The sequence below is a fragment of the Salvia splendens genome, chromosome 10 (assembly GCF_004379255.2).
Source record: "Salvia splendens isolate huo1 chromosome 10, SspV2, whole genome shotgun sequence".
Classification (NCBI taxonomy): Eukaryota; Viridiplantae; Streptophyta; class Magnoliopsida; order Lamiales; family Lamiaceae; genus Salvia; species Salvia splendens.
In genome coordinates, this window is record NC_056041.1 from 7,060,886 (window position 1) to 7,087,964 (window position 27,079).

General features: G+C 36.5%; 1 protein-coding gene and 1 pseudogene across 2 annotated transcripts; one reads left to right on the forward strand and one right to left on the reverse strand.

The window, feature by feature from the left end:
• Positions 1-316: 316 nt before the first annotated feature.
• On the reverse strand, positions 317-19,017 carry LOC121751000 (annotated as a pseudogene).
• A 2,653-nt stretch (positions 19,018-21,670) lies between these two features.
• LOC121750869 (RING finger protein 10) lies at positions 21,671-26,748 on the forward strand. 2 transcript variants are annotated; one of them, XM_042145504.1, is made up of 10 exons: positions 21,671-21,903; positions 22,383-22,432; positions 22,600-22,605; positions 22,693-23,868; positions 24,107-24,195; positions 24,702-24,804; positions 24,951-25,055; positions 25,600-25,705; positions 26,133-26,291; positions 26,378-26,748. In XM_042145504.1, exons 1-10 carry the CDS (start codon positions 21,756-21,758, stop codon positions 26,539-26,541), a joined length of 2,106 nt encoding a protein of 701 aa, XP_042001438.1. In that variant the 5' UTR covers positions 21,671-21,755; the 3' UTR covers positions 26,542-26,748. The 2 variants fall into 2 exon arrangements, with proteins under 2 accessions (XP_042001438.1, XP_042001437.1); XM_042145503.1 differs by having other exon boundaries at positions 21,672-21,903; positions 22,600-23,868.
• Positions 26,749-27,079: the final 331 nt, after the last annotated feature.

Consider the following 27,079-nt stretch of genomic DNA (forward strand, 5'->3'; position numbering starts at 1 on the left):
GTTACATTCTTCTTATAGAAAAAATTATTCTCGATATGAAATGAATAGCTATCTTCTTCAGGAATACCAAACAAAAAAACTCCTTCAGCAAATTACAAAAACAAACTGGAAAGCTTGGCTTTTGAGCTATTTTGTTTCATAAACAATTTTTTAAAACATTCACTTATATAGATTTGGCAACCTATAAATATCAAACATAATATGAACCGTTCGAAACTAAAAAATGTCCGTACACTTGAAACATAAAAGGTCAGAAAATATTGAATTAGAAAAAAGCGAAATATTTATTCTTCATGCACTCTACCATCTCTACATGTATATGTATCTATAACCTCCGTTATAAATATTCTTGTGATCATAATGTACAACAAATAATTCAATGCTAGTTTCAAATTTTTATGGCCCGTTGTCTAAACAAATGGGCAGTTATGAAAGACTGTAAGACAATAATAGTATTGAATAAAGCTAACTGTTACGGACGTCCTTCGTGATGAGCACTCAATGAAAGCACCAGATGTTACGGACGTCCTCCGTAATGTGACCGGATGACTAACTTCTCGGAGTGATAAGGTGATCGAACCTTCGACAAGCTCGAAGGAAAGGCCACGATTTGCTGTTTCACGGACGTGTTCCGATGACAGCAAAGAGAGAACTAAAATTACGCTTGTTGCTCAAGCTAGGTTTAGAGAAAATATTTCATTCATTCATTGATTGATACAATGATATAATCTCTCCTATTTATAGTACTGGAATACTACTACCCTAACTTATTGAATAAAAAACAAATATCTAAATATAAATTGGAAAGATATGGTAAATCAAATATGCAACTAAATAATTAGGATATGATCGTATCACTAACACATCGAGACTAACACCCGAATCACATAGCCTTGCTGCAGTCGACCGACTTGATCGTCCTTCGACGCCACATTGCAGTTTCAGGGTCGAAACTCAGCTCCCATGTAGGCCAGTAGTGCAAATCCTGCTTCAGTGTAAATACCCGAGGCCTTCCATTCAAGTGAACTGTTCTAACACGAACAAACTCCCCATGCTCTATTTCCTATAATAATATGTATTACAGAAATAACTCAGGCTCTAGAATCATGTAGAATAACAACTAAACCAACACACAGCCTTTTGCTTGAATCACAATGATGCAAGATTATCACAAGACATGTTTAGGAGATTGGTTTTAGGCCTCCAGAAATAAAGTAAATAAGCAGTAGTATGATTTTGTAACCGATGACAGGAAACATACCTTTGTCACGGCAACAAAGGCATCTAAATCAGGAGTTGGCTTCCCATTTACTTCTACAATCCACTGAAGAGCATATAAACCATACCGATGAACAGGACTTCCATGACACCACCTATTAATTGCACCAGTAAAGTCTTGACATGGTATCAACTTAGATCAAATATTGATTCCATGTAGAGCATTGCGATTTAATTTAGGTAAGCATATAATTTTTGTAAACTTTGGCATAGGCTAGGATTGATTTGAAAGAATGAGGACATGTTCTCACACTTTAATCTTCAAATTTAACAAATTCAAGAAGGAAGGAAAAAGGGTACTAGCACTTTATACAGAGACTGAAAGAGCAAGGAGTAAAGATTATATTTGGAAAAGAAAATGTAACATTTCTTTTGTATTTAAGTTAAAAATAAGTTGTACAAAAATCATAATATCAGGACATTTTAGTAGTGGATTAGTTGATTTCCAACAAAATAATCAAAACAAATACTACTCTCTATTTATTAGCTAAAATCTGTGGAGACATGGAAATGGTGAGAACTTATTGTGTATTTATTGTTCCAATAAACGAGGAAAAACAAAAATGAATAGCTCCCTTGGCCACTAGTGCCCTTGGCTTAGTCGATGAAAACTTCAGTTTAACTAGAGCTCATTAATAATCCCCAATTATAGTAACTAATTAGGACAGGTGCACCCGTGCATTCGGATGGTACTGGAGTGTGCCTCTTTCAAAAAACTTTTTAAAATCAAAAGATGGGGAACATGGCATCTTACCTTGCCACATACACGCCATGACCTTCTTCAGGCAGAAATCCAAGGGCTCGTACAGCCGAATGAGGATCCTGGACGATACAACCACACCAATTTATGACACGTGTGGTTCCATTTCCATCCCTCACGTCTGTCCCCACCAGTAACTCAATTTCATGACCCTGAAAATCAGTGTAATAAGATACTGAGCATCCAGGTATAATAATTTAGCTAAACATGATAGACATTCTTTACAAGAAAACCTGACGAAATATTGTTATTTTGAGCTTCCCATCATTGTCACTACACCGGTCTAGTTCTTGGCAAGCATCTTCAATGTCTCGGAAACATGTGACTGGCTCTTTATTGATTGCCCAAACCATGTCACCTTGTTCTAGCAGATTTTCAGCTTTAGATCCTGCTAAGCAGCCTTTAACCCTCAAAACTTGACGCCTAATAGGGTCTTTCTTCACCAGTGCCTGAAAACAGAGAGACCAAGCTTTCATATAGAAACCTTAAACGCATCTAGCACTATCTAGGGAGATAGAAATTACTTGGTAATTCTTATGCACTTCAAGGTTCGTGTGCAGGAAACCTTCTTAACTTTTTTGGATAGATTGCTCATTTCTTCAAGCAAATCTGATTATATTCTGAAAAATGTCCGACAGTTGAACATGTTGTACACAGAAACAAAATAAAACACCTTATTAATTTGAAAACATTAGGTACAATAAATACATTATTTCTATTGTCCGCACTTAAAACAGATCCATCAGCAGTGACACATAGCAAAATCATTAGTAACTTCAGAGCACCTTAATATCACTAGAAGTTAAAACCCGATCGTTACATTTATAGTTCTCATGTCAGATACTTCATCAAAGGTGCCGAGGTAAAAAGGAACTCATGCAATACCTCTCTAAATAAAATTAAAAGGAACTATTAAAGACAAAACATATAAAAAATATGAAACCCAATTTATTGTGTATCTTATCCTTTAAAAGTATTGACTATTGAGTATTGAGGTTTAAGTAGGATGGAATCATGGAATCACAATTAATGTAAGATATAAAAGTAAAAAATGTATAAAGGGCATAGTACCTGTATCCACGAGTCACTTAGGCCATAGCTACGAGCTTTGGAGAGCAAAGTGGGATAAAGCTCAACCTCCAGTAATTTAGTAACTGGCATGGGCCTCTTAACTCCATTTATGAGACGGGCAGGCTCCTTGGCACCGGATATTATTTTGTCAAGAGTCTGACTAATCGAATAAATTGGAATGCCTCGAACAAATTGATGGTCTTCGGATGAACTGCAACTATATTTGAGCTAGAGGTTTCAAGTGCACCCAGCAATCAGAAGAAGTTTTCAGCAAGAAGCTCAGATGAACTCAAGCAGCAGATAAAGAAAGGTCAAACCTGTGTTGAAAAGCTTCCCCAAACGGCTTGAACCCTTCCAAGATCATCTGTGAGAACACCGGAAAATGTACTTCCAAAATCTAAACATAAGGAAAGAAGAACCAAGACTGCTTATTTGACCAGTGGGCGATGCACAGCAGGAAAAGCCAAACTACAGAGACTATATAACAATAATAAGATTAGATGAGATATTGATTCTCACCCACCTGTATCGAGCTCAATTACTTCCATATTGGTTGCCCTATATCTTGGACAGTCGGCAGAGCCAATATTCAGAGCAGCAGAAGGATTTGTAACAAAAGATTTACGAGAAGTTGCCTGCAGACTCCTACTTAACCCCACAAGACACACAGAATCTCCACGTCGTAGTGGGGGTTCTGTCGAACATGTACATCCAGGTATTGTTCAAGTGGGAGTCAAGGAGAAGAGAAGAGTTGGCGATAAAAGAAGTAGAAGGGGCAAATTGGAGGAGAAATTCACAGAAAGGAACATATAAATCATTTTGTGCATGCAGTATATCACATAGAATTTGAGATTTTTCCACATGTTTTCCTTATAGCTTAAATATTTTTTTTTTCTTTCTGGGCATGCTCAGGTTTGCCTTTCATATTTTATGGCATTAAACCTACAAACAGTATGCAGTGAGGAGCCAGATGATTGAATGCATTGCACCAAACACAAATTTACTAAGGAAAAAGGCAAAAATGGCCAGCAGAAGAGTCTGTAAGAATAAGACAACGCCCAGCATAAGAATCTGTACGAATAAGGCAATGCCCAGCATAAGAATTCTCTATTAATATGCCGAATAGTTCTACAATACCCAAAACCTGGGTAAGAGCATGAAAGTACTATAACGTTACTTACGAAACTTCTTCAAATTTAAACTACTACACCTTCAATCCAGCTTTTCGAACGTTACTTCAGCAACTTCTTTAAACTCAAATAGCATTGCATGAATTAAGCATGAGACTTAAAGGGCGTTTACTTTGAGTGATGAGATTGATTGATAAAATATAGTATTGAGTTTGAAGGATAAGATGGTCAAACAAGCTCAAATTTAATCAATCCATCAAAAACCAACATAGTAAATAGTGGATTAGCTTGGATTATATTTATCTATCATATCACTTAAAGTAAACGCCCCCTCAATATCAAGATTAAAGAGCATAGAACAGTAGGAATATTAGACTAAGAGAGGAACGCCAGCTAGCACAAATTCATAGAACTTACCGGGAAGAAGTTCAGCAGCTCGAACTACTGAAGCACCAGGACCAAGAGTGGAAGGGTCCTATGCAACAAGTGCAAAATTGTGCATCGGATGGAGAAAAACAACCTGACACAATTAATACAGAGCTTAACATCACCTGGTAACAGACTACATCAAGAATAGGTAGAATATTACTTCGCCAGGAATTTCAATTGGGTAAGCAGCAAAAGACAGCATGACATCAGATACGGGCACCGCAACAGTGTTTTTGTCAACAGCAACCAATCCCATAGTTTGAGAATGATATATGATAAGACCAGTTCCAAAGAAATGCTGTGAGTGCACACCATCAAGCATACAAGATGATGGCACATGAACCTGACATGACAAAAGTTGATTTAAGTGGCTCAAAACCAGGATTAAAATCAGACATCACTAAGGGAAACAAAATGTCTTTGCTTCACTTGTACGAATAGTACATTGTATAAATTTGACTAAAGTTTTGCTCCTTCCTCATATCTGCAAGGTAATTGCTCATTTCCCTGAGTAGAGATACTATGAAGTGTATCTCCTATAGAGAACAAGAAAGTGCAAGCCCAGAGCCCAACTATATCATGGTTAGATTCTTAGCCGGCCATTTATGAAAAAAAAGGCAACAGCATATACCACCGTAATTCCCAACCAGACACCAAATTTCAGCCAGACAAAATTCAACCTTGCCGGACGCCACCAAGGCCACTTTTTTCCAAATATGTTTTTTTTTTTTCAAATCATGACCTCCCTTTTCCAAGATTAAATTTGGAATATTACAATTATCTCGATTTAATTTTTTTTGAAAAATTCTGCTCCTCAAAAAGCAAATAGCAACTCCATTTTAAACGCACTTAAAGGTATTAATGCTAGTATCTAACAAACATGAGTGTGCAACAATCCCCTATTTTTGCCTAACATTTTCTTCAATATTGCTCATAGTTAGGAAAGGAATGCTTCAAAAATAATGAACACCCCTGGCCTCAGCTTCTCAACCTACTATCTTTGAATCTCTTATATGTATACTGTATACCAACTTAGTCCAAAGCTTATAACTCCTCCTAATCATGCAGTCCTCCAGTTTCATCAACAGATACTGTTTCTATTGCAAATTTGTAATGACAAAAGAAAGGCCAAAAGTAATGTTAAGGAGTGGAGAAGCTATTCGTGTAATTATATTACCTCCAGCATCACTAGGGTAGGCTCAATCACTCGCTCAGCTACTGAAACATTGTTTGTTGCAGCTGCTGCACCTGGAAAATCTCTTGTAACTGTCTCAGTTTCTGGTCCAGTCTCCTCTAATCTTACTTCCCTAGATTCATGCAAGGTGCATTCAGGTGATAAAACACCATCAGCAGAATCATCTTCCACCCTCCTTTTCTTTGACCCAGCATCAGATTCATCCACAGAATGTGAACCATCATCAATTTCTTCACAACTAGTTTCCATACTAGCCACACCATTCGTTGGTCCTTGGCCAACGCATTGATGTGCATGTTCCCTTGGAGTAACCTCAGCAGAACATGATGAAATATTGCTTGCTAGAGCTTGTTCGGTTGAATTAACATATAATTCCAGTGAAGAGTTTAATGGTAACATTGGCTTCACTGTCCACAAACCAGTACTGTCATTACGAGTGTATATATGAGGAGGGGCATACCATTCATGGCAATCAACTGTGACCAGGACAGACTGCAGAAAGATAACATGCATCTCAGAGAATTTTCATGTGTATATATACTAAAACGATGCAACTTGGGGATGAATTAAATCCATGTGGAAGAAAAGAAACAGTTCATTTGGGATATCTTTGTGAAGCAAAAGGTACTCACACAAGCCCAACGTTGGTAGGGAAAAAATAGTTGACTATATGAAACATTTGGTTATCCACTGATCAATATGCAGAAATGTATCAATAAACCACACAGCAACATAAGATTATAGCTACAATAAATAGAATATGAAAGTAAAGATCCTAAAATTACAAGCTGGACCTTGATAAAACCATCAAGGTTTGCTGATTGAAGTGAACCTCTAGAGAAAATGTGGGTGTCCCATGTGCCAGATTCAGTATAACTAGCCAAGAGAATCTTGAACAATTAATACTTAGACAAAGCATTATGCTGTTATTCTACCATGCATGATGGAACAAAGAAACTTGATACTACTATATCCCAGGACAATATACCACCTGATTTCCTAGGCTGAGAAAATACATATATATCTAGTAATTTAATTTCCTTGAACTGGATTTACACAACAGATATGCAGATTTTGAAGTAAAACAAGCAAACGTATGTAATAAATCATGGCCATACCTAACAATCACAGCTGACGCATGTTTTTTGGTCACAATCTCAAAATGCATAACACAACTTTTTGCAAAGGAAATGGAAGAGGAAGATTTTTTTTTATTGCTGCACCATGATCCAGTGGAAGGAAGTGGGAACAGGTATCACCAGTTCACAAATGGATTATGTTTATCTAAAGAGACATAAGCTACATCCAACAATGTAGTCCATAGGCACCAGGAGTACCTTTCTTCGATGACGATCAGTATAAGTGATATACTCCAATGGTACTCTTGCACCCCTTGACAACTTAGATAAAACAGAAATGAAGTCATCGAGTCTTGCTATGTTTTCACCAGCAAACTTCTTAATAATAGCATGGCGTGGAACTCCAGCTCTGAATAGCATGTACCTACAATGAAAAATGTGCTATTAATAATTGAAAAGCCTACAGTTTATAGGACCATGTGCAGTTTCCAGTCTTATGGTATAAACGTAGACCGGATACTACTTTCCATTTGTATCTAGTACCACGTTAATTGGTGATGACCTTTGGAAAGGTCAAAGGTAGGGATGGCCTACAGTTTATAGGACACATGGGCTGGCCCGAATAGCCCGCCAAATTTATAGGGTAAGGCTGGAAATTTCTAGCCCGATAAAATTAAAACCTAATTAGCCCGCACCTGATTAACCCGCGACCCGTTAGGGCTACACCCGAAAACCCGATGGGCTGGCCCGAAAACCCGATAAATTTTCTATTATTCTATTTTTTACTCCTAATTCAACACTTCATTGATTGATTTTATAATATAGATAACTAAAAAAATAACTTTCAACTGTATATTAAATATACAAATTATATATTGAATTTTTATTAAATAATAATTGATAAATAAATTAAAAACTTCAAATTCACTTTAAAAAATATTTAAATTTCTAAAACATGCATTAAAATTTCAAGAAATATCTCAAATATTAGTATTTGATCATGTTTATGATTGAGTTTGACCATATATCTCAAATTTATTATAATTAAATATTTTACATTTTATGAATATAACTAATTTTCATCATTATTTATTGGATTGATCGGATGTTAATCTTATCGGTAGCAACCCGATTAACCCGCTGGGATAGCCCGAAACCCGAGCTTTTAGGGTTAGGGTTGAACTTTTACAACCCGAAAGCATTCACAACCCGATTGACCCGCAACCCGAGTAGGGCCGGCCCGATTGACATCCCTAGTCAAAGGACCAGTTAAACTATATTTAGGTGATTCCATGAACCGATTATTATTTTCACTTTATTTTTTAGAATTTACTTTGTTGTTAGATGTTTCTATAGCATGTAATGGGTTATTTACAATTATTCATTGCAAATAAGAAATTAACAAGCCACTAATGGGAAAATTTATATTTTTTATTATGTCGCATCTTATACTTTTTAATTAAATAACTTAAACATTATCATTAATCAATTATAGTAAAATATTAATGACAAATTTTCTATTCCAATAAAGATTCTAGATGCATATTGTTTGATATAACAATACCTTTTATATGTACATATATATTGTAAGAAGAGAGTCCACACTCAGCTCTAGTTCTAGAAGAGTTAAGGGAAGAAGGAGTCAGAAAACTAGCCGTTAGGAAGTTAGTTATTCTGTTAGGAAAAAGCAATTATCAGCTCTAGTTTCTTGATTCTTGTTTCTTGATTCTTTTTCTGTTAGTAGCAGTTACTTGATTGTATGAGCTTTATATATAGCTCGGTTTACTTGTATCCGAGATAGATGATAGTTAGAAATCAATCAATAAAAGAGAATTCCCTTTCTCCAAGAAACTCTCTCTTCCTCTTCAATTAGTGTGTGTTCTCTGTGTGTGAGTGTTCATACCGAGTGTGCAATGTTATCAATCTCGCATGGCGGCTTATGACGGTTCGCCTAAAAACTGCCACAGGGATATGGCGTATTAGTATGGCGGATATGGCGGTCAATAATTAAATAAATAAAATAATACTTATATATTTATATATAATTCAGAAATTAGAAAATAATTAAAAATATAACATTTAAAACACTTTAAACAATTAGTAAAGTATAAAATACAACTCTAACCTCCATGTTTCTTGCATAATGTCTCATTCCTAAATACAGTACACATGCAATATTGTCAAAAGTCGGATATGGCGGTGCTATGGCAGCGACATGGTGCTACGGCGTTTCCACCACTGAACGCCATGCCATAGCGCCATGGTGCCGCCATATCCGCTATTTGATAACATTGCGAGTGTGTGTGAGTTACTCAAGAGTGTGTGAGTCTTGTGTGCTGAGTTAACATATATATTTATAATTATCTGGTGTGGTGGGTTTCTACACCAAGCCAACCGGTTGAACCAATGACCTGTTAACTTATCTGGTTTGACTGCAACATAACTTAAGGTTAAGAGTCTTAGAAATTGGCAGTAGTAACCAATATGCAGAACATGTAGAATAAAATTGTATACCCTTGTTCAGCAACATATACAAGACCACACTGGAAGCGGAAGTTCCTGGCCTGCAAACAATAGAAGTTACACAGTATATCAATTATGAGGACATTGCAACGCCCGGCCACACAAAATGTCAAGGAAAAACACACTGTACTAAGATAGATAAAAAAGAAATAGGTCCAATAAGTTACTAACCAACTACTAGAGACTCAATCATTCAGGCATGAACAGACATAAATACTAAGGGCACAAGACAAAAGATAGAAGTTGACATGTGCTCTAAATTTCCATTGTATTGTCAATCATGGCTCCATATGCTTCTATTGTATTGCCTCTAATAAGATTAACAATTTCCTGTTCCTCTATGAAAAAATCCATTTAAATTGATTTTCTTAGGGACAGTTCTGATGATCATCATCACACTCATTGCATTTTTCTATCTTGTTGAAAGATTGGGAAACTATTCAACCGCACATTTAAAGCAGGCCTCGATATGTCTGAAATAGCAAAGCAAAGAGTGATGGCTAAGTAGTAAGTTCTGCAGCCATTGTTTTCAGAGAAAACCATCAATCGTGAATCAATGAAGTCAAATTTCCCTATTGAGGAAAGGTACTATTATTGAGCCTTTGAGTACCTTACTTATACTTTCTATGCAATTAACATATTTTGCGTCTGGAATGTTTTCAAAGAGGTGACGAGCAATTACGGGACCTCAAAAAATGACAAATAAAAAGAAATGCATAAACCAAACTAGCCTATAAAACAGAATGCCACAACATTGTGCACCACAAAAAGACAAAAAACAATGTGGTTCCATTGTTCCACACACTCTTCACTAGGCTTATAAAGAAACCAATTTTAGCTCCTTTATCCTCCCAGAGAGGTCAAGGCTTTAGATACTTCTTTCCAATATGTACACTATTCAAATAAAGGTGCAGCAACCAAGATTACAAGGGTCAACTGTAAAAGTACCGCCAACATACAACGTTAGAGTCAATCGAGCATGCAGGAAAATCTCCATCTTGCAAGTATGTGTTGCATTGAATAGTTTTCAATTGACATGGTATTCCTACAGTACATTTTTGTTTACTTTTTTTATTATAACATCAAAAATCCAAACCTATTAGTCGGGCAGACTGAAAATTTTAGTTGATAATCGGTTTGTGAAGCATTAACAGCAACTCATCCAGATTACATCCCGAATTAATAAGCTTCTCTAACTGAGGAATTTATATAATATCGGCAAAATGCAAGGCCTTCATAGCATAAGATAATAGCATCAAAGCAAGAAAGAAAAAGAATAAGACCCAAGTGAATAGAGTATAAGGTTAGTGGCCAACCTGTTGATAAGATAGAGGGTGTATGATTGCACCACTGACTTCAAGAAAGTAGTCAGGTGTGACAGAGTGCAAATCCTGAACCTGAAATTTAAGGAAATGCGAAAAAATGCAACAGTATGCCAACATTAGTCGTGTAACAATACTACTAACTAAATATTTCCTGTATTTTTTTCTGACAAAATCAAATTAATGTTTTAACTCTGCACTTACAAGGAGCCTTAAACTATTCTATCATCAGTCATACAACTCTAACAAACATAACACATACAAGAAACAAGAATATGCCATTAAAACTTGGGTACTTGCAAACATACTAGAGTATATAGAGATCCATTGCCCTAGGGCCAAATTTTGAAATTCAAGACAGTATTATACCAAAAAGAATATTAACATAAGTGTTGTTTAAACAAAATATTGTTTAGAGAATACAGTGTGTTAATACTGCATACGGATAATTGGACCAAATCAAAAATAAACCAAGGAGACGGCTAAAGGAAAAAAGAAAAGGAGTAGTTATATCTAACTTTGAAAGGAGAAATTATATGATTACCGTTAAGTCTAACGTCAAAGGTTTGCCACCTCTTTCAATCTGGAGTTCAATTTTATTGTTGACATTATCATCAAGCAATGTCTCCATCTTCAAAAACTGGGTACTCACCTGTATCAAGGTTCTAATATTAAATCATTATTGGAGTATCTGGTCATTTTATAGGATTCGCAAAAAATCATCTGCTCTGCTGCAACTTAACATATTTACACTACGTTGTGTAACTAATAAGAAAGCCAAGAAATACTGGGGTTTTAAAGCCTTATCAAAGAAAAAGAAGCATGTATCCAATTTCTGACTTTTAGCATAGAATCTAAAAAGTGTTTCTGATACTCAAAAACAATATGACTCTATTCTGATTCTTTTGGATCTTAAAGTTAAAACTGTACAGGCTGGGTGGAAATTTCCGATCTCTCTTTTTCTGAACTTCAATTAAATGTCACTGAATTACATAGCCACATAGGTTTATGCATTATATGACAAACATATCACATCAATGGATTTCTATAGATGTAAAAGAAGAAAGGATTCAACATGCCTACATGTTTATTTTAACCACTTATTGTCCCACTAGAGATGTGATTAAGGATAACATATGATTAAAATAATATAAGTACAATTGATTAATCAGCATATCTACAAGCATATTATTTAAAATGAAAATAAGAGACATATTTCCTAGCCTTTTCTTCACCTAATATATTCCAATTATTATATTTCATAATCATGGGTGAAACATAACTCAAGCAAACATGTCAAAACTCTATGTAAAGATCCATCAATTCCAAAATTCAATACCCCTTTTCATCCGTCTCATTTTTTTCAGAACCACACAGAGATCACCAACTACCAGAATCCTGGACAAAACTTTTGGTATCTCATCAAAATAAAGAAACAAGTGGACGTGTAGAAGGAATAAATGAAAACATTTTCCTCTGACTATAAGAACAAAATACCTCCTCATTCAATCGAATCAGCACATCACCTGGCTCCAAATGCTTATGGGCTGGACCACCTGGCACCTGTAACAAACACCATCGTGATGTTGTATTCTTATGATACCAACATAAGAGATAATACTAATTTCTGCTACCACTCAAAATTAACGGAAACCCCCACAAAGAAGATAGAGCCCATAATGAGAAAAGTTCACTCACCACCGAGTCAACCACAAGCATTCCAGTTTCACCAGGTGGAGAAGCAAGCAGCACTAACTGAAATATAAAAACAAGTACAATAAAAGGTGTGGATTAGTCATTCAGTCTACTACAGTTAATGGTAAACAGTAACTATTAATAAGTAAAAACTTGATTTCAGGAAATGGAATCTAGAGCACATGAGAAAAGAACATATAAACCTGTTCTGTTTCACTTCTGAGGCCAAGTCTACGTGTCTCATCAAATCCTTTGTGAAGAAATGTAGCCTTTATCAGAAAAAAATTTAACAAAAATGGATAAATACGTCAGAAATATGAAGAAATCAACAGGTAAAATTTATATAAATTTATAGGATAATGATTTAGTTATAACAAGTTCCACAAAAACACAACGAGACTTTTCTTTATAGAAACAAAAATTTCGAAGTTAACATACAGGGACAAAACATGAACACCCCTCCAAAAAAACGAAAAAAGAATAAATAGTGGTCACAACTGCTATGTCTGCAATCTGTAAAAAAAAATCAATAGTTTCACTCTTTGAACTTTTGAATCCATGAAACAGACCTAAATTCTGTTGCATGCTCCTCCACAGTGTCAAAAACTCATTTATTACTTCCAACCAAATGGACCAGCACACAGTGTCTCCAAGAAGCCTTGCCCTATTCCTAGTGAACAATCATAAATGAAATTAACCATCATAGGTCTATGCTCCTACATATCGAAACTTTGACTGAACGTGCTAGGATAGCAAAGGATATGAGGCTTGTTCACTGCACCACATTACAAACTTTTACCCAATACCCATCCTGAAAGACGACTAACCTAGCTCACAGCCTAACTTCATCATCTTCATGTGACTAGTCTCTGATCCTAATCTCGTCAAAGTTAACCACAAAATGCACTACCTTGAACATGTTAATTTTCAATCAAGTGCCCTGCTATCGATACAGCCTTGTCCTCAAGGCTGATGTCAGAACCGCCCCTGGAGATCCGTCTTCTCCACCCTAAATTTTGTGTGCTGACTGGTAGGGGCTGATACTCATGCTTGCAGAATCCTCCCACGAGTAAAGGACTTGGCTGGTGCGGAAACAGGAGGTAGGGGCAGTGGAGTGGAACGTCCCTGGAACAGGAGACACAGGATGAGGCAGGGAAGAAATCAGAAAGGAAGCCGTGGGCATGGACTGTTTGCCAGAGGGCACTGGAGTAGATAGCTGCTGCGGAAGGGGCTCGACCAAACGCACACTTACAGGAGTGAACATCCCCTGCAGTCGGAAAGAAGAGCAGAGAATGAAAATAGGAGCAGAAAATGGGAGGTACATGCTGTCACAACGGCCAGTGGTGGAACATGCAGTGGTGGCTGTGGCATAGAAATGGGAGGGGCGGGAAATGAAATTTATTGGTGCTGCCAAACTCGAATGATCCATTGGTTGCAACTTGTAAGACTGCCAAAGGAGTATCCAGCAAAGCAAGTTGCTTCATGATATGCCCAGGCATCGTCTTCATGGAAGCGATGGAGGCTGCTTGTGCGTTGAACTTTGCCTCAATCAACTGCATGTCCGATCTCGTCCTCAACCACCTTCTCTAATCCCTCAAAATAACCATCCGCGTTATGTGTGTTAACGATCATTCACCGCACCAACTGATGGAGTACAAGTGGAGGATGACTGTAAATGAACATTAAAAACAGAAAAGAACGAACAAAACCAAGAATGGTAAATAAACTCGATAGAAACTGAATATAAAATACAGAAAATAATACTAGAATGAGGCACTATGGTAACAACCAGCCTATACTAAACCCAAGATGCATTGATCTTCTATTAAGGAGCTATTTATAATAACACCGGACAAGCTCCTACTTCGAATAAAACTCCTAATTAAATAAGGACTCTTAAACCAAATATAACTCTAAGTGATACTCCTAAAACAAAGCTAAACTCTAAGAGATAAAACCTACCTCTACTCAAGTCAAATACTAATACTAGATTCCCCACTCAAACAAATAGCCAATAAAGAATAATAAATAACAAAATATAATGCAGGGACGATCTCTACCACAAAGGTTCAATACATTAGATATGAACCAATTTCAAGAAATAAAAGCAATACATTAGATGAAACTCCAGCACTCTGAAGGTACTGCAGAAAAGGCTCTATCAATTTTGTTTCACAGCCACCATGTACAATCCATCTTCTTAGTCAAATTTGAACTTTTGCATTCCTTTATTTGGAACTCAATAATGTTGAAATTTATAACTCTTTACGGATATAGTGAACCAAAAATTGCAGCAGTACATATTAAGTTCAAGTAAATTCAAATTAATTAAAGGTTACATATAGAGTTGCTGAATTTTGAAAAGGATGGTACCGAACATCAAAAAACCAAGAAAGAAAATGAAAAATCAAGATAAAACCCTATCCAAATATCCAACAAACCTGAAGCGTACCACAGGGAATTGTGACAGCCTCCCATGTGTTGCTAAAGGATTCTCTTCCTCTCTGCAAGAATCCTAAGGCTCTCACAACCTATTGTCCAAATCATTTAGCTCTTATTAAAAGAAATTAAAAGTACACTACATACCACAAAATTTTAAGCTCATGAGATATATTCTAAATAATTCACTAGAAGAAGAATTGCAAGATATAAGAGGACAAGGTCAAGTTTGCCATGTCAAAAACTACATGCCTTCATACAAACAATAACAAGAGTCATAATAAAACCATTAGTATTAGAGAACACCATATATAAAGAAATACCAATACTTTATAATTATATTAAATGATATACAGTAGTACATGATATAAGAAACATCAGAAAGCTGAATCCCTTGAGTTTACCAATTGAAGATGGTCTCAACATAAAACTAGAAGGAAAATAAAGGTAAACAGGGTTTACAAGACTGCAACACTCTGGGACTGGAAGTAGGATTTTAAAATTAACTGAGTAAAACTGCTTCTATCTACAAAATGTAGCAAAGAAACAAATGGTGACCTGAAATCAGTTCAAAAAGGCTTTCTCTCTACTGAGCTAGACAAATGAATGAAAAACATCAGAACCTGTACCTAGTTTCTTCCAAATTGACGCCACTCATTTGATTTATCGTCTAAATACTGAGGAAGTAGAGCCCAAGTACTAAACCATTAATATGCACAGAAAAGATGCAAACAAAGTACAGGATATAGAAACATAAATTACTAAGAAAAAGGTGAAACACATAAAAAAAATTTAATGAAAAACAAGAAGCAACTAAAAGTATCAAAAAAAAGATGTTTATATGTTATAACAAGTATCTTACTCTTTCCAAAGGTAAGAAAAATGCTGAAGCACTGGATGTCTTGCTCCCAGCATTCAGGGCAACTGCTCTACCTTGCCAGTCAATTACAGGAGAGCCACTTGAACCACCTTTTGTCCCAGAAGCTGCCTGTGCGAGACAGGTGAAAGAGAAAAGGTTCAATTGAGAATTAGGACACGACAATAGCCACAAAACATGATGATCAAGATTCAAGAATCAGACGGACCAAGGCACTGGCCATTCTTCTCAACAGGACCCAGATTTTTTAAGATGATACAGCCCTCATAAAGAAATTTCTCTTGCCTATATGAACTAAAAATATTATGAATTATAACAAACTACTTTCGACGAGAATATGTGGAACAACTCTCTTTAGCGGGTCTACTGACTCTACCCAAAGAAAATCGCACATGTGATATCTCAACTTTGTCTTCACCAACAACCAATCATTGAGCAATGTAAACCACCAATGTAATGCTTTTTTCCTGCTCAAGGTTTCCCCCACCAAATTTAAAAGAAAGGGAGGGAAGGTCATCTCCTTGCCGCAAACCTCAGGAGGCCCAAAAATTCCTTCTAGGTTTCCCCTATTGTTTATTGAGAAATTAACTGAGTTCAAACATCCTCAAAACAACCTCCCTTATCTATCACTGATGCACTTTACTGTTTACAAAGTCCAAAAAAAGGCCCAAACAACATGAGTATATGCTTTAGGGAAAGTAGTATGGAAGAAAATACCCACACTTGAATTTTATATACACCTCATCACCAAGGAGGGTGGAGCTTGAGTTTGACCTTCTGGTGTATGCTTAATGTCATATTTTAACTCATTCTTTTGCTTAGTGGTTTCCTTTTAGGGAACGTTTGCTATGCAGGCTGGGACAGGACCTGAATCATTTGAGTTTTGACTAGGATATCTTTTATCCGATATGGTATCAATATTATGCATGGATGGCTGGTATCTCTAGTTCCAAATTGTTTCGAGCAATTTTTTTAGGCACAATTGTTTGTCGCCCGTTGTTACCAAAAATAGATGCAAAACCCTATTTTCAACTTTTTTTTCCTAGTTCAAAGCGCATGCGTAGTGAAAGCAGATTAACGTAATCAGGAAACCAGACAGAGACGATAACATGTAACAGATAATTAAAGTAATCAAGAAACCACACAGTATCTAGTATTCTACACTGAAAAACATATCATCAATAAGCTTACTTGCATGTAAAATGTGTTGAAGTCGTTGTATCCATCCCTGCATACATGGTAAAAGAAAATTTTGACGCTTTAGTATGAATGCATATATAAGGCTCATCAATCAGCAAGGTTATTAAGTTATGACTATATCCCAATTCCCATGGTCAAAAAACAGTTACAATCATAGATTCTTGGCCAAAAATAAAACTTCCATAATTTCCCAAAACATCAAATACTTTGTGAATTACAAGAGTTTTCCTCCACACCCAACTGACAACAATCAATCTTCATGTGAGTGAACAATAATAAATCAAGAGAATATATCATCAAAGTGTGAAGAGTGGACATACTTTTTATAATGTGGAGCATCTCTATCCAAGCGAGCAAGAGTTCCTGCTAAAATAGAGACCTGCAAATTCCCAAAAAGGAAGAAATATGTCCTAATCCAAAATCAATGCCTTTCAAGAAGAATCACAACAAGACTGTGGAAAACAACAAAATGAAAGCTGGTGATATAAGTTCCAATAAATACATGTGTAGAAATCATTCAAATTAGTATCATAGCAAAATGGCAGTTTGAGACAAGTAACTCAGAGTTGGACCTACGGTCTACCATAACCAGTAATCATTAAAAAGTAGAAGACACGGATTAAATACAATGGTCAGTCTGGTAGTACGACTAGGACCGTCCCTATCCTCTTCGCTAGAAATGTTACTAAAGTAGCAAACCATGAAATATATACCTTTTCACCACTATCATTTCCGACCACCCGAATTTCAAGCCCCACACATGCAACCTCAGGAGCAAGAGGGATCTCATCATAGCTAAGGAATTTTATAGCAGAAGGGTCATAAAGAAAGAATCCAAAATCATGAACCTGGAGGATCAGAGAATCAATTCACACATTAGGAATTTGAATCCAATCTCTAGAGCTAAAGAAAAAAGTAACTACATTGAAAAATGGCATGGCGTCAGATATCTAGAAGTTAAAGGAGCATATTACTTCTGCTGAGCAACCCATTAATTTTTGTTAGGTTAGTGAACAACAATGCTCCAACACATCATAAGTCACACTAGTTATTCGAATCAGCTAAAATCACAAGCACAAAAAATCATTTGTAATGCATTGTGAAACACTATGCGGCACTAGCCAGTATGTAATAATCAGCTGCAGGTATGGCAATCGAACAGTTTTCCATAGCAAATCATAAGCCACACTAGTTATTTGAATCAGCTAAAAAATCATTTGTAATGCATTGAGAAACACTACGCAGCACTAGCCAATAGTAATAATCAGCTGCAGGAATGGTCTAAAGGTTACAATTGAACAGTTTTCCATGGCAAATCCATCACACAGTTACAAAGCGGCTAACTTACAGGGTCTCTATAAATCGGATGCACCGGAATTTCTTCACGGTTCACAAACATAGCTTCCGCCACAACAGGGCCTATTACAAGAAATACAGACATTAATTAAAACCAGCATCAACAAAATGGGAGTTCCACAAATAGCAATTACTACTAAGTACTAACAACCTGGCTTGACAACGTGGCGGTTCGTAAGAATAATTCCGCGGGACTTGTCGACGACGAAGCCGGTGGCGTAAGAGGCACCAGCTGACTCAGTGTCGAAGGCGCGGCAGGCAGTGGTGCGGAGGACGACTACGGCGGGGACAACCTTGTTGAGAGCCTTCCGCCAGTCCTTGGAGGTGGCGAGATTCTCCTTGAAGGGCGAATTAATCTCCATTGAGAGATCCTCCTTCATGCTCGACTCCATCTCCGCCAACGCCGCCTCCGATCCCAATCTCTCCATTTTAAAGTTTCCTACACCACTTCAAAAACCCTCCCTTAATACTACAATTGATCAATCTCTCCCCTCACTAGGAGTTCGCGGAACAAATAGGTTGGAGGGAAAATGTAAGGTGGAACCGGAGAGAAAGAGAGATATCTCCGGCGACTCCGTCGGCGTATTCTAATTACTTATTGCTGAGTTTTTTAGGAACGGAAACTTGCTTGCTTTTCCATTTTCAGCTTGAAGCTCTATACTCTTTTACTTTCGCGGTTAGTTATAACAAATTTTTATTACTCTTTCGTTTCGCTGTAATTGCCATAAATTGACCTGGTTCGGATTTAATGAAGTACATAAAAAAAATGAATAAAAAAATAATACTCCTTAAGATGTACTTCTTCCGTCTAAAAAATGGAAAAGTAAAAGAGAAAAGAAAAAAGATGTCAAATGAGGGATAGAAAAAAAATATGAAAGATTGGATAAAAAGTAGGTAAAGTATGAAAGAAATTTTCTAATTTTATAAATAAAACTATTTTTTTGAAGCAAAATGTAATTATTATTTTTTTAAAAACAGAAGAATAAGTCCTAGTTTTGATAGGGCGTGCCAAGATGGAAAACTATGACACATAATAGGGGCAGAGAGTAATAAAATTAAAATATGAGTGAAATAAATTATTTTAAAATATAAAATTCAATGCCAAAGTAAATATGCCAATATTAATGGACATACAACAAAATAAGCTAGTAACAGGCGGATGGAGAAAATAGTACTAGTAGTATTTTTTTTACCTTCACTAGTAATTTTTTAATTACTCCTTCTTTAGGGCTTTATGGGATTTTTTATAATTTTATTTTGTATTTTAAGTGTAGATTATAAAGTAAGAGACCAGAAATAAAGTAGAGATAAAAATATTTTTATTTTTAATAATGAATTATCTTAGTTAAGATAAATCACATATAAAAGTGGATCATAGTTTATACTATTAAATTCATGCGCATAGATTAAATTGGGCTTGGTTCCTTCGAAAAGGTATGACAATGCATGTAAGGTGGAGTATATTACTACAATCGCTAAAGTACCTTTTTTATTTACACATTCACGCTAAATCGTCAAAGGTATAAGAGCACTCAGCAATAAGGTGTTGATTGGTGGTTTGATCAGCGCCTATTGTAGGAGAAGAGCCGATGAACAGCGATCATCAACCGCCGACCCAACGGGCACGGCTGAGCGAGATTGGCGGACGAGCGGTGCCAATTGCGACGCCTGACGCTGATCGGCGGTGATTAGGAAATTTTTTTATTGTTACACAAAAAATGAGAGAAGTTTTATTAAAATTTATTTCATAGTATACAAACTACTCCTGTTATTTTTTTCTATATTTTTTGCCTTCAATTTATTTCATTTTATTATTTTATACGTCCAATGAAAGTATGAACTACTCGTATTTCTTATTAGCATATTCCTGAAAAGTATGAACTTTCTAATTTTTAAATAGTCAAACAACTAATGATGTAAAGCTCATTATTCACTAGCACTACTTGCACTACCTTTGATCTCTCTCTTATTTTACCAATTATACATTAAAACTTTTATCAAACTAAATGTTCATGCTTTCCAGGGACGGAAGAAGTATTTGATAAACACCAACAATTAAAATGAATTATAAAGATAGTGATGTGGAAATTGAGAGAGACCGTTGATGGGTTGAAGATGCGCAGCTGATAGGCTGGATGATAAAAATGCTGACGTTGCAGGAGTAAATTGGAGATGAGTTGTCCACTGCTATGAATGGTCTGACGTCTTAGGGTGATAACTACACACACAACTTTTTAATACACTAACCCACTCCACTTGTGGTATTCGGCGTGAAAAATACTGTACTCATATTTTCTATAATTTACCCCTATTACCCCTTGTCCTCTTCACTCTGTCAGTGGGCTTTTTTGCAACATCGGACAGTTGGAACCCAAACTAGCGGTGGCCATTTTGATAGAATGTCATCTGGTTTATCCGTGGATTCGGCGACCCTCTGCAAACTAGGTTTTAGAAGACATCGACATGTTTTCAGCGAGAGTTGTGATTGTTGGGATGGAAAATAGGCGGACTTATTATTGTTATGACACACGAATGGTTGAAGATGTGTATGCAAATTACAAATTATTTACTAACCCCACTAGTTAAGGGTTTTCCTCGGTATAGAGACAGGTTTTGATGTAAGGAGGGGCAAAAATATATTATAAACAAAATTTATAGTAATAAAAAGGGACATTTAAAGTTCAATTTAAAATAAAATTTTAATTCTGATGAAAAATACTATTGATAAAAACTTATGAGGAGGGGCAAATGCCCCACCATTCCTACCACACCATGTAGATCAGCCCATGGTTTTCCCACCCACTTGGCATCGCCTCCATGCCGCACCACGCCATCACCTCGAGGTTGACAATCTAACCGGCGTCATTTAATTTCCTATTTTACAATGTATCCGGCTAAATCACAACAAATCAGTTAAACTATTAGTGGGAAATCCAATTAAAATGTGAATTTTATGTTATATGAAATCGAAATTTTTTCAATAACAATATTGATGTGCTTATCATTTTCCGTTCATTCTTTCTTAGCCACCACGTGGAATATCTTATGGCAATCAATTTAAATCCATCCCTCGAAATCCATATCTCAAAACAAGATCGGCTGGATTTTGATAATTTAGGTCGACTCTAATACGTGTAGCTGGACTTATACATGGGTAAATTTCGATAGTATAAATTCCATAAGTAATGCAGTTATTTCATCATTATGTTTTGGTGAATACGAAAATTGGAGAAGATTTAGACAGAGTACCTGCGCGGGGTGGGCTGGTATACTGCCGCGTGTCCTCTCTCTATACGTATATTGAATATATATACATATCGAAGGAACCTAGAGAGATACAGAGGCGAAACTTGCGAAGCTGAAAGCGAAAACATTAAATTCCAAAACCAACCGGAATTTTCATGTCCATCTTGCCCTCTCTGAATCACGGTTCAACGTCGTCATCGTCTTCCTCAACATCTCAATCTTCTTCTTCCAATCATGGATTCATTAATCGCCAACAAAACCTCCAATTTTCTGCTTCCCCTCCGCCGCCCTCCCATCTCTCAGGTTTTCATCCTCATCTATCTCTACGCTCTTTCAATATTCGCCTGCTTCTATTCGCTATTGAACCCTAGGTTTTTCATTCTGCCACAGTTAATTAAGGACTTGTTTGATCTGGTCAAATTTTGTTCTAGATTTGATGTAAATTAGCTCAGAAATAAAATATTGGTGCTTATGAATAGGTATATAAATCTCAGCGGAGTATAAACTGGGCTGTTGAATTCCCTTGTTGAGTTAGATATCATATTTTTTATTGTTTTATTTTTTCAATTCAAGTTCATCGGTGCAGTGCAACTTTTGTAGCTTAATCCCTTATTTTGCTCAGCATACTTAATGATTCATGAGAAATGTTGCAAGCTTAGTTTGGTAAAGCTTTTTTAGCTTTGGGCTTGAGAGATCATATGATTCCAACCCTTCTATCCGAAGGTTGTTTAATATCCTTACATTTTTCTAAGTTTTTACGTCACCTCTTTGAGTTATTTCAGGAGGACAAATGTCTCCATCTGCACGCAATCAAGGTGGATCTACCGAAGAGGTACTGAAGTTCTATTGTGATGAGTTAGTGGTAACTAAATGCACTAGTATGGCAATGCAGAACTATTTGGCCACTGAACCTAGTTTGTTTTGTGCATGCCGGTGTTAGCAAGCAATGAATTAATATAGTTATCTGCCTATTGATTTTGTATATTCGTATTGATTTAGGTGAAGGTCAGGGAGAGACAGAACCATGGAAAAAGTCCAGTTCAACAACATGATTGCACAAACTCACCTCCAAAGGGTGCTGCTTATTTGCAGGTTGGATCCTCTGAACAGCCAAGCAAACCATCTGGAACTGTTGTTTCATCAAGTGTCAATCAGATTGCTGCATCTTCGACTTCACAGATGAGCTCTGGGCATTCAACTGGAAAAAAAGCACAGGCAGTTAACTACAATCACTTGTTAAATTTCCACTACGATCCTATTACTGTTTCTCGTCCGCAGTACAGGGCACCTCCGCCACGAAGACAATCAAGGAGAAAACCTTATAACAAGGACTTATTTTTTCAAGCAAACTACAAGTTTGTTGTGCTAGATACTGGGAACTATGCAACCGAGTCTATAGACCCGGATAAGATGTTATGCTGGGAGGATATCATTTGCTTGAAATACTCTACTCCTTTTCCTGCCCAGTGTCCAATATGCTTGGATGATCCCTTATGTCCACAAATAACTTCTTGTGGTCATATCTATTGTTTCCCGTGCATTTTGCAATACTTCTCCATGGGCGAAGATGATCCTAAAGTTGAATGCTGGAGGAAGTGCCCATTGTGCTTCACAATGATTTCAACAAAAGAATTGTATACCATCCGCATCGAGAATGTTAAGCAGTGCCGAGAAGGTGATGAAATAGACTTTGTGCTATTAACCCGTAAAAAAGACTCATTCAGTTCGTCAGTTAAAGATAATGAGAACATCGATATTGAAGATGAGATTGTGGATTCTTTCTCAAAATTCACACTGACTTCTGATGTGGCACTGTCTGTAAGAGAAGCAATGTCTGACCTGGATAGTTGGATAGCTAAAGCTGACTCAGGCCTAGTTGATGACATTGAGAAACTTCCATATGTTTGTGCTGCAATGGAACAGTTGAAGCGAAGAAAGAAATATTGGAATGAGCATTGCACTTCTAACTTTGACAGGGCAAAGTATGGATCTCCTCCAACTGCAGATGCCCATGTCAATAATGGTGCTTCTGGATTTGCCACTCGTGTAATCTCTCCAACTAATGATAAGTCGGACCGTTTTGGTAAATCATCTCCAAGTAAGGTGCTTGATGAATTCCATGCACCGGAAGTTACAGATATCAATGAATCTGTTGGAGATAAGGACATAGCTTTATCTTCTTCTTTCGATGAAAATAAGATGTATCCACAGGCACCTTCTAATGGCACGAAGAAAAGCACAGAGAGCGATTCATACAATTTTTACCAGGTATTTGATCTATCTGATACTCTTCTTACCCTCCCCCTCCCCCTCCCCCCTAACCCAGACGTGCACACACACACACACACAGAGCTGGTAAGTGGACGAAACTTCATATCTGAATATATTAGGGACATCTAGGTGACTAGGTGTCTGGGTTATGTAATGGAAATCAACCATCTCCGGTTCTATGAACTTCCTACTTAAGGGATGCAAGAAAATCATTTTGATTTTTATTTCTGCATAGGCTATCGATGGTCAGCATCTTATACTTCATCCATTTAGCATGAAGTGTCTTCTACACCATTATGGTAGCTATGAGAATCTTCCTACCAGGTATGCGATTACTGTTTCCTTATAGCTCCTTATACTGCTTTGTTTATTTTTCCTGAAGTAGATGCTCAAGCAAGTGAATCAGGATATCAGTTTTTATGGTATAAGTTCTTAGTATATCACAAAGATAATAGGCTTCTATCTTCTATTCTTCTCGCATGTATTTATATACGAAGTTAAACTGCTAACTATTGGTACCAGACTACCAGTATACTGGATTATTCTCATTCAGTTTACAAAATTTAATTGATAATATTTATGTTTATATTATCCTTTTCCTATGAGTTTCTTAATGAGATTACTGTAAAATTAAGAGCTATTAACATATAACCATTCTAGTTTCTTAATGAGGCTTACTAACATATTGATGCTCTGCTGACTGCTATCGTACGCGTCAAGTTTATTTTGATATGGGATTTGGAAATATTGCTAAATGTAAGAGCCACATTGAATGATCATTTTTAAGTGTTATATTTTGACCCATCATATGATGACGGCTAAAATTGTAGAATCTCTGGGAAGATCTTACAGCTGGAGACAGTGACACAATCAGAGGCTATGAGGCGACGCTATCGCTTCTTAAGTCATTTCTCCTTAACAACATCATTTCAGGTGATTACTATTAAGATACTATTCACTCTCACAAGGGTAGGTGAGAGACTTTTGCTTGTCATTTTGTTGGTTTTCCACTGTGTCTCATTGCTGGCAATCTAGCTAATATTGAATCAATCTGATGCCAATCATGCACTTCTTAACAGCTTTGTGAAATTGATGTGGGTAAAATATTGCCTTCCGAGTCCCTTTCTCCTTTTATGGATGAAATAAAGAATAGGGAAAATCAAAGAAAGCGACTTGCTAGGAAGGTATGCCTAAATCCCTCAAATAAAACTATTTTACAGTTGTCAGAAACTCTGCTTGGTGTTCGTTTGTACATTTGCACATTTTCTAGTAAATTGGTTAGAGTACAGAATTTAATATTTGACTTGGGGTGTGGGAGCACACTTATGAATGTGGGCTGGTTCTTTTGCTTTGAGAGGATGTTGGCTAAACTTTCCAGACTAATTGATCTGCTTCTTGATATGCAACTTCATTTGCAGTGGTAACTCTTATACCGAAGAAATAATTTTCACTATTTTGCACTAGGGTAGTGCGTACTGCGGATGCTTAAAAGAAATACAAACCTCTTAAGTATTAGTGCAAGAGGTCTTATGTCATAATTTTGAAAGATTGATTGAGTATGCTTCAGTACTTCATTGACTATACATTGGTCCTTGGGAGAGTATGTTTGGTAGCAAGACATGTCTTTTATGCTTATGTTTATATCACATCTGAAATTTGTTTTGATTCTTGACATCATGATTGCCATGTTTGGCACTCATACAATGAAAGTTGGTATTTTGCGTATAGGAACTGAAAGACAAAATCAAAGCTGAAGCTGCAAGCAGTCAGTTTGCACCTGTGTCTTATTATTCGCATGATGCTGCCCCTAGCTTCTCCACAGATGATTTTGAAGGTGATAATTTATTCCCTGGATGATAAAAATGAGCAAATGACTTGGTATGGAAGTTACATTCTAATTGCTGAGCTAAAGTTCAAAATCCGGACCAACTAATATTCATTAGTTTAGAGTAGATGTTTGGTTTACTTTGCTGGTTTAAGCTTATAAAGTAAATGGATCCTTGGTTAAGCATTTCAATAATGAGGCTTCTAATTTTTTGATTGGTGAAAGTAGTGCTAAACTGCTAATAATTTACAGAATGAGTGGTAAACTAGATGGTTGTAACTAATTGTATCATATAGACTGATATCTTAATCACCTAAACCCTAAAGCTCAAGCATATTTGGTGCTTTGGGTAGCCTTCCCCAACAAATATGCTTGAGCTTAAATTTTGTGAGTTCTCATCATTATGAATTGATGGATGTTTTTCTCCTGCCCTAAGCTTTGGGAAGTCCTCCCGTGATATCATCATCTGGCCCTTCGACTGCTGGGGAAAGGCTAACCTTTTCGAGTGTGGCGAGGCTTGGTTTTGCTGCTGCACATGATTCTCCTGTTCAAATTACCCCAAAAATTGATCCCTCTCATGACTCTGCTGCAATTGGTAATTTACTATGTCCTCGGCATCAGATCATGACCTTTAGTCAATGATTTAGTTTTTAGAGTGCTGATTGTTGTCCAACGATGCAGGGTGGAAAAATAGTGGTGCCTCATTTGCCAATGTAACGTCTAGAGCAAAACACGACGAAGCCTCACGTATGGCTAATGCCAATGCGAATGCAAATGAAGTTGGGAAGAAAGGCAAAAAGGCTAGCAGAGTATTATTGTCCACATCGGGTGGACGCCGCTATTGATGATGATGATGATGATGATGCTATTGTATAAATCTTTATGCTTCTTTGACATGGGAAAAGATCGCATGTTTGTTGTACTAGGATTATCTCTTTCAGCGATTGTTACCTGACATGGTTAGAATTATTTCTGTCGAATGATATTGTGCGTATGGATAGTACATGCTTGAGATTATTATGTGCTATACAGCAATTTGGTACTCTTAAAAAGTGAGATCGTTTTCTGAAAGTTAACCGTTTGATTTGATGTTTTTAGTCACTACTATCAAAGATATTTTAAATCAAATGCGTTTGATACTAAAAAATTACTACTACAAAGCAGCGGGTGGAACGTGATAATCCATTTACTCACCGGGATAATTACATTATACATACAAAAGGTTTTCTCAATATTTCAAATTGGTACAAAAAGTTTTACCTTATCTATATATATATATATGATTGTGTTTCTAGAAAGATAAACCAAACAAATGGACTGATATGATTATCTGAAGGCAGCTATACATGAATTACACATTCGTTGCATCTTTTAGTAGACGCA

Excerpts from the sequence above, each read along its gene's own strand:
- LOC121750869 (XM_042145503.1), top strand. The coding sequence starts at position 21,756 with ATGTCCATCTTGCCCTCTCTGAATCACGGTTCAACGTCGTCATCGTCT. Across the intron at positions 24,196-24,701 it reads TATGAGAATCTTCCTACCAG|AATCTCTGGGAAGATCTTAC; the intron begins GTATGCGATTAC and ends CTAAAATTGTAG. Across the intron at positions 25,056-25,599 it reads GAAAGCGACTTGCTAGGAAG|GAACTGAAAGACAAAATCAA; the intron begins GTATGCCTAAAT and ends TTTTGCGTATAG.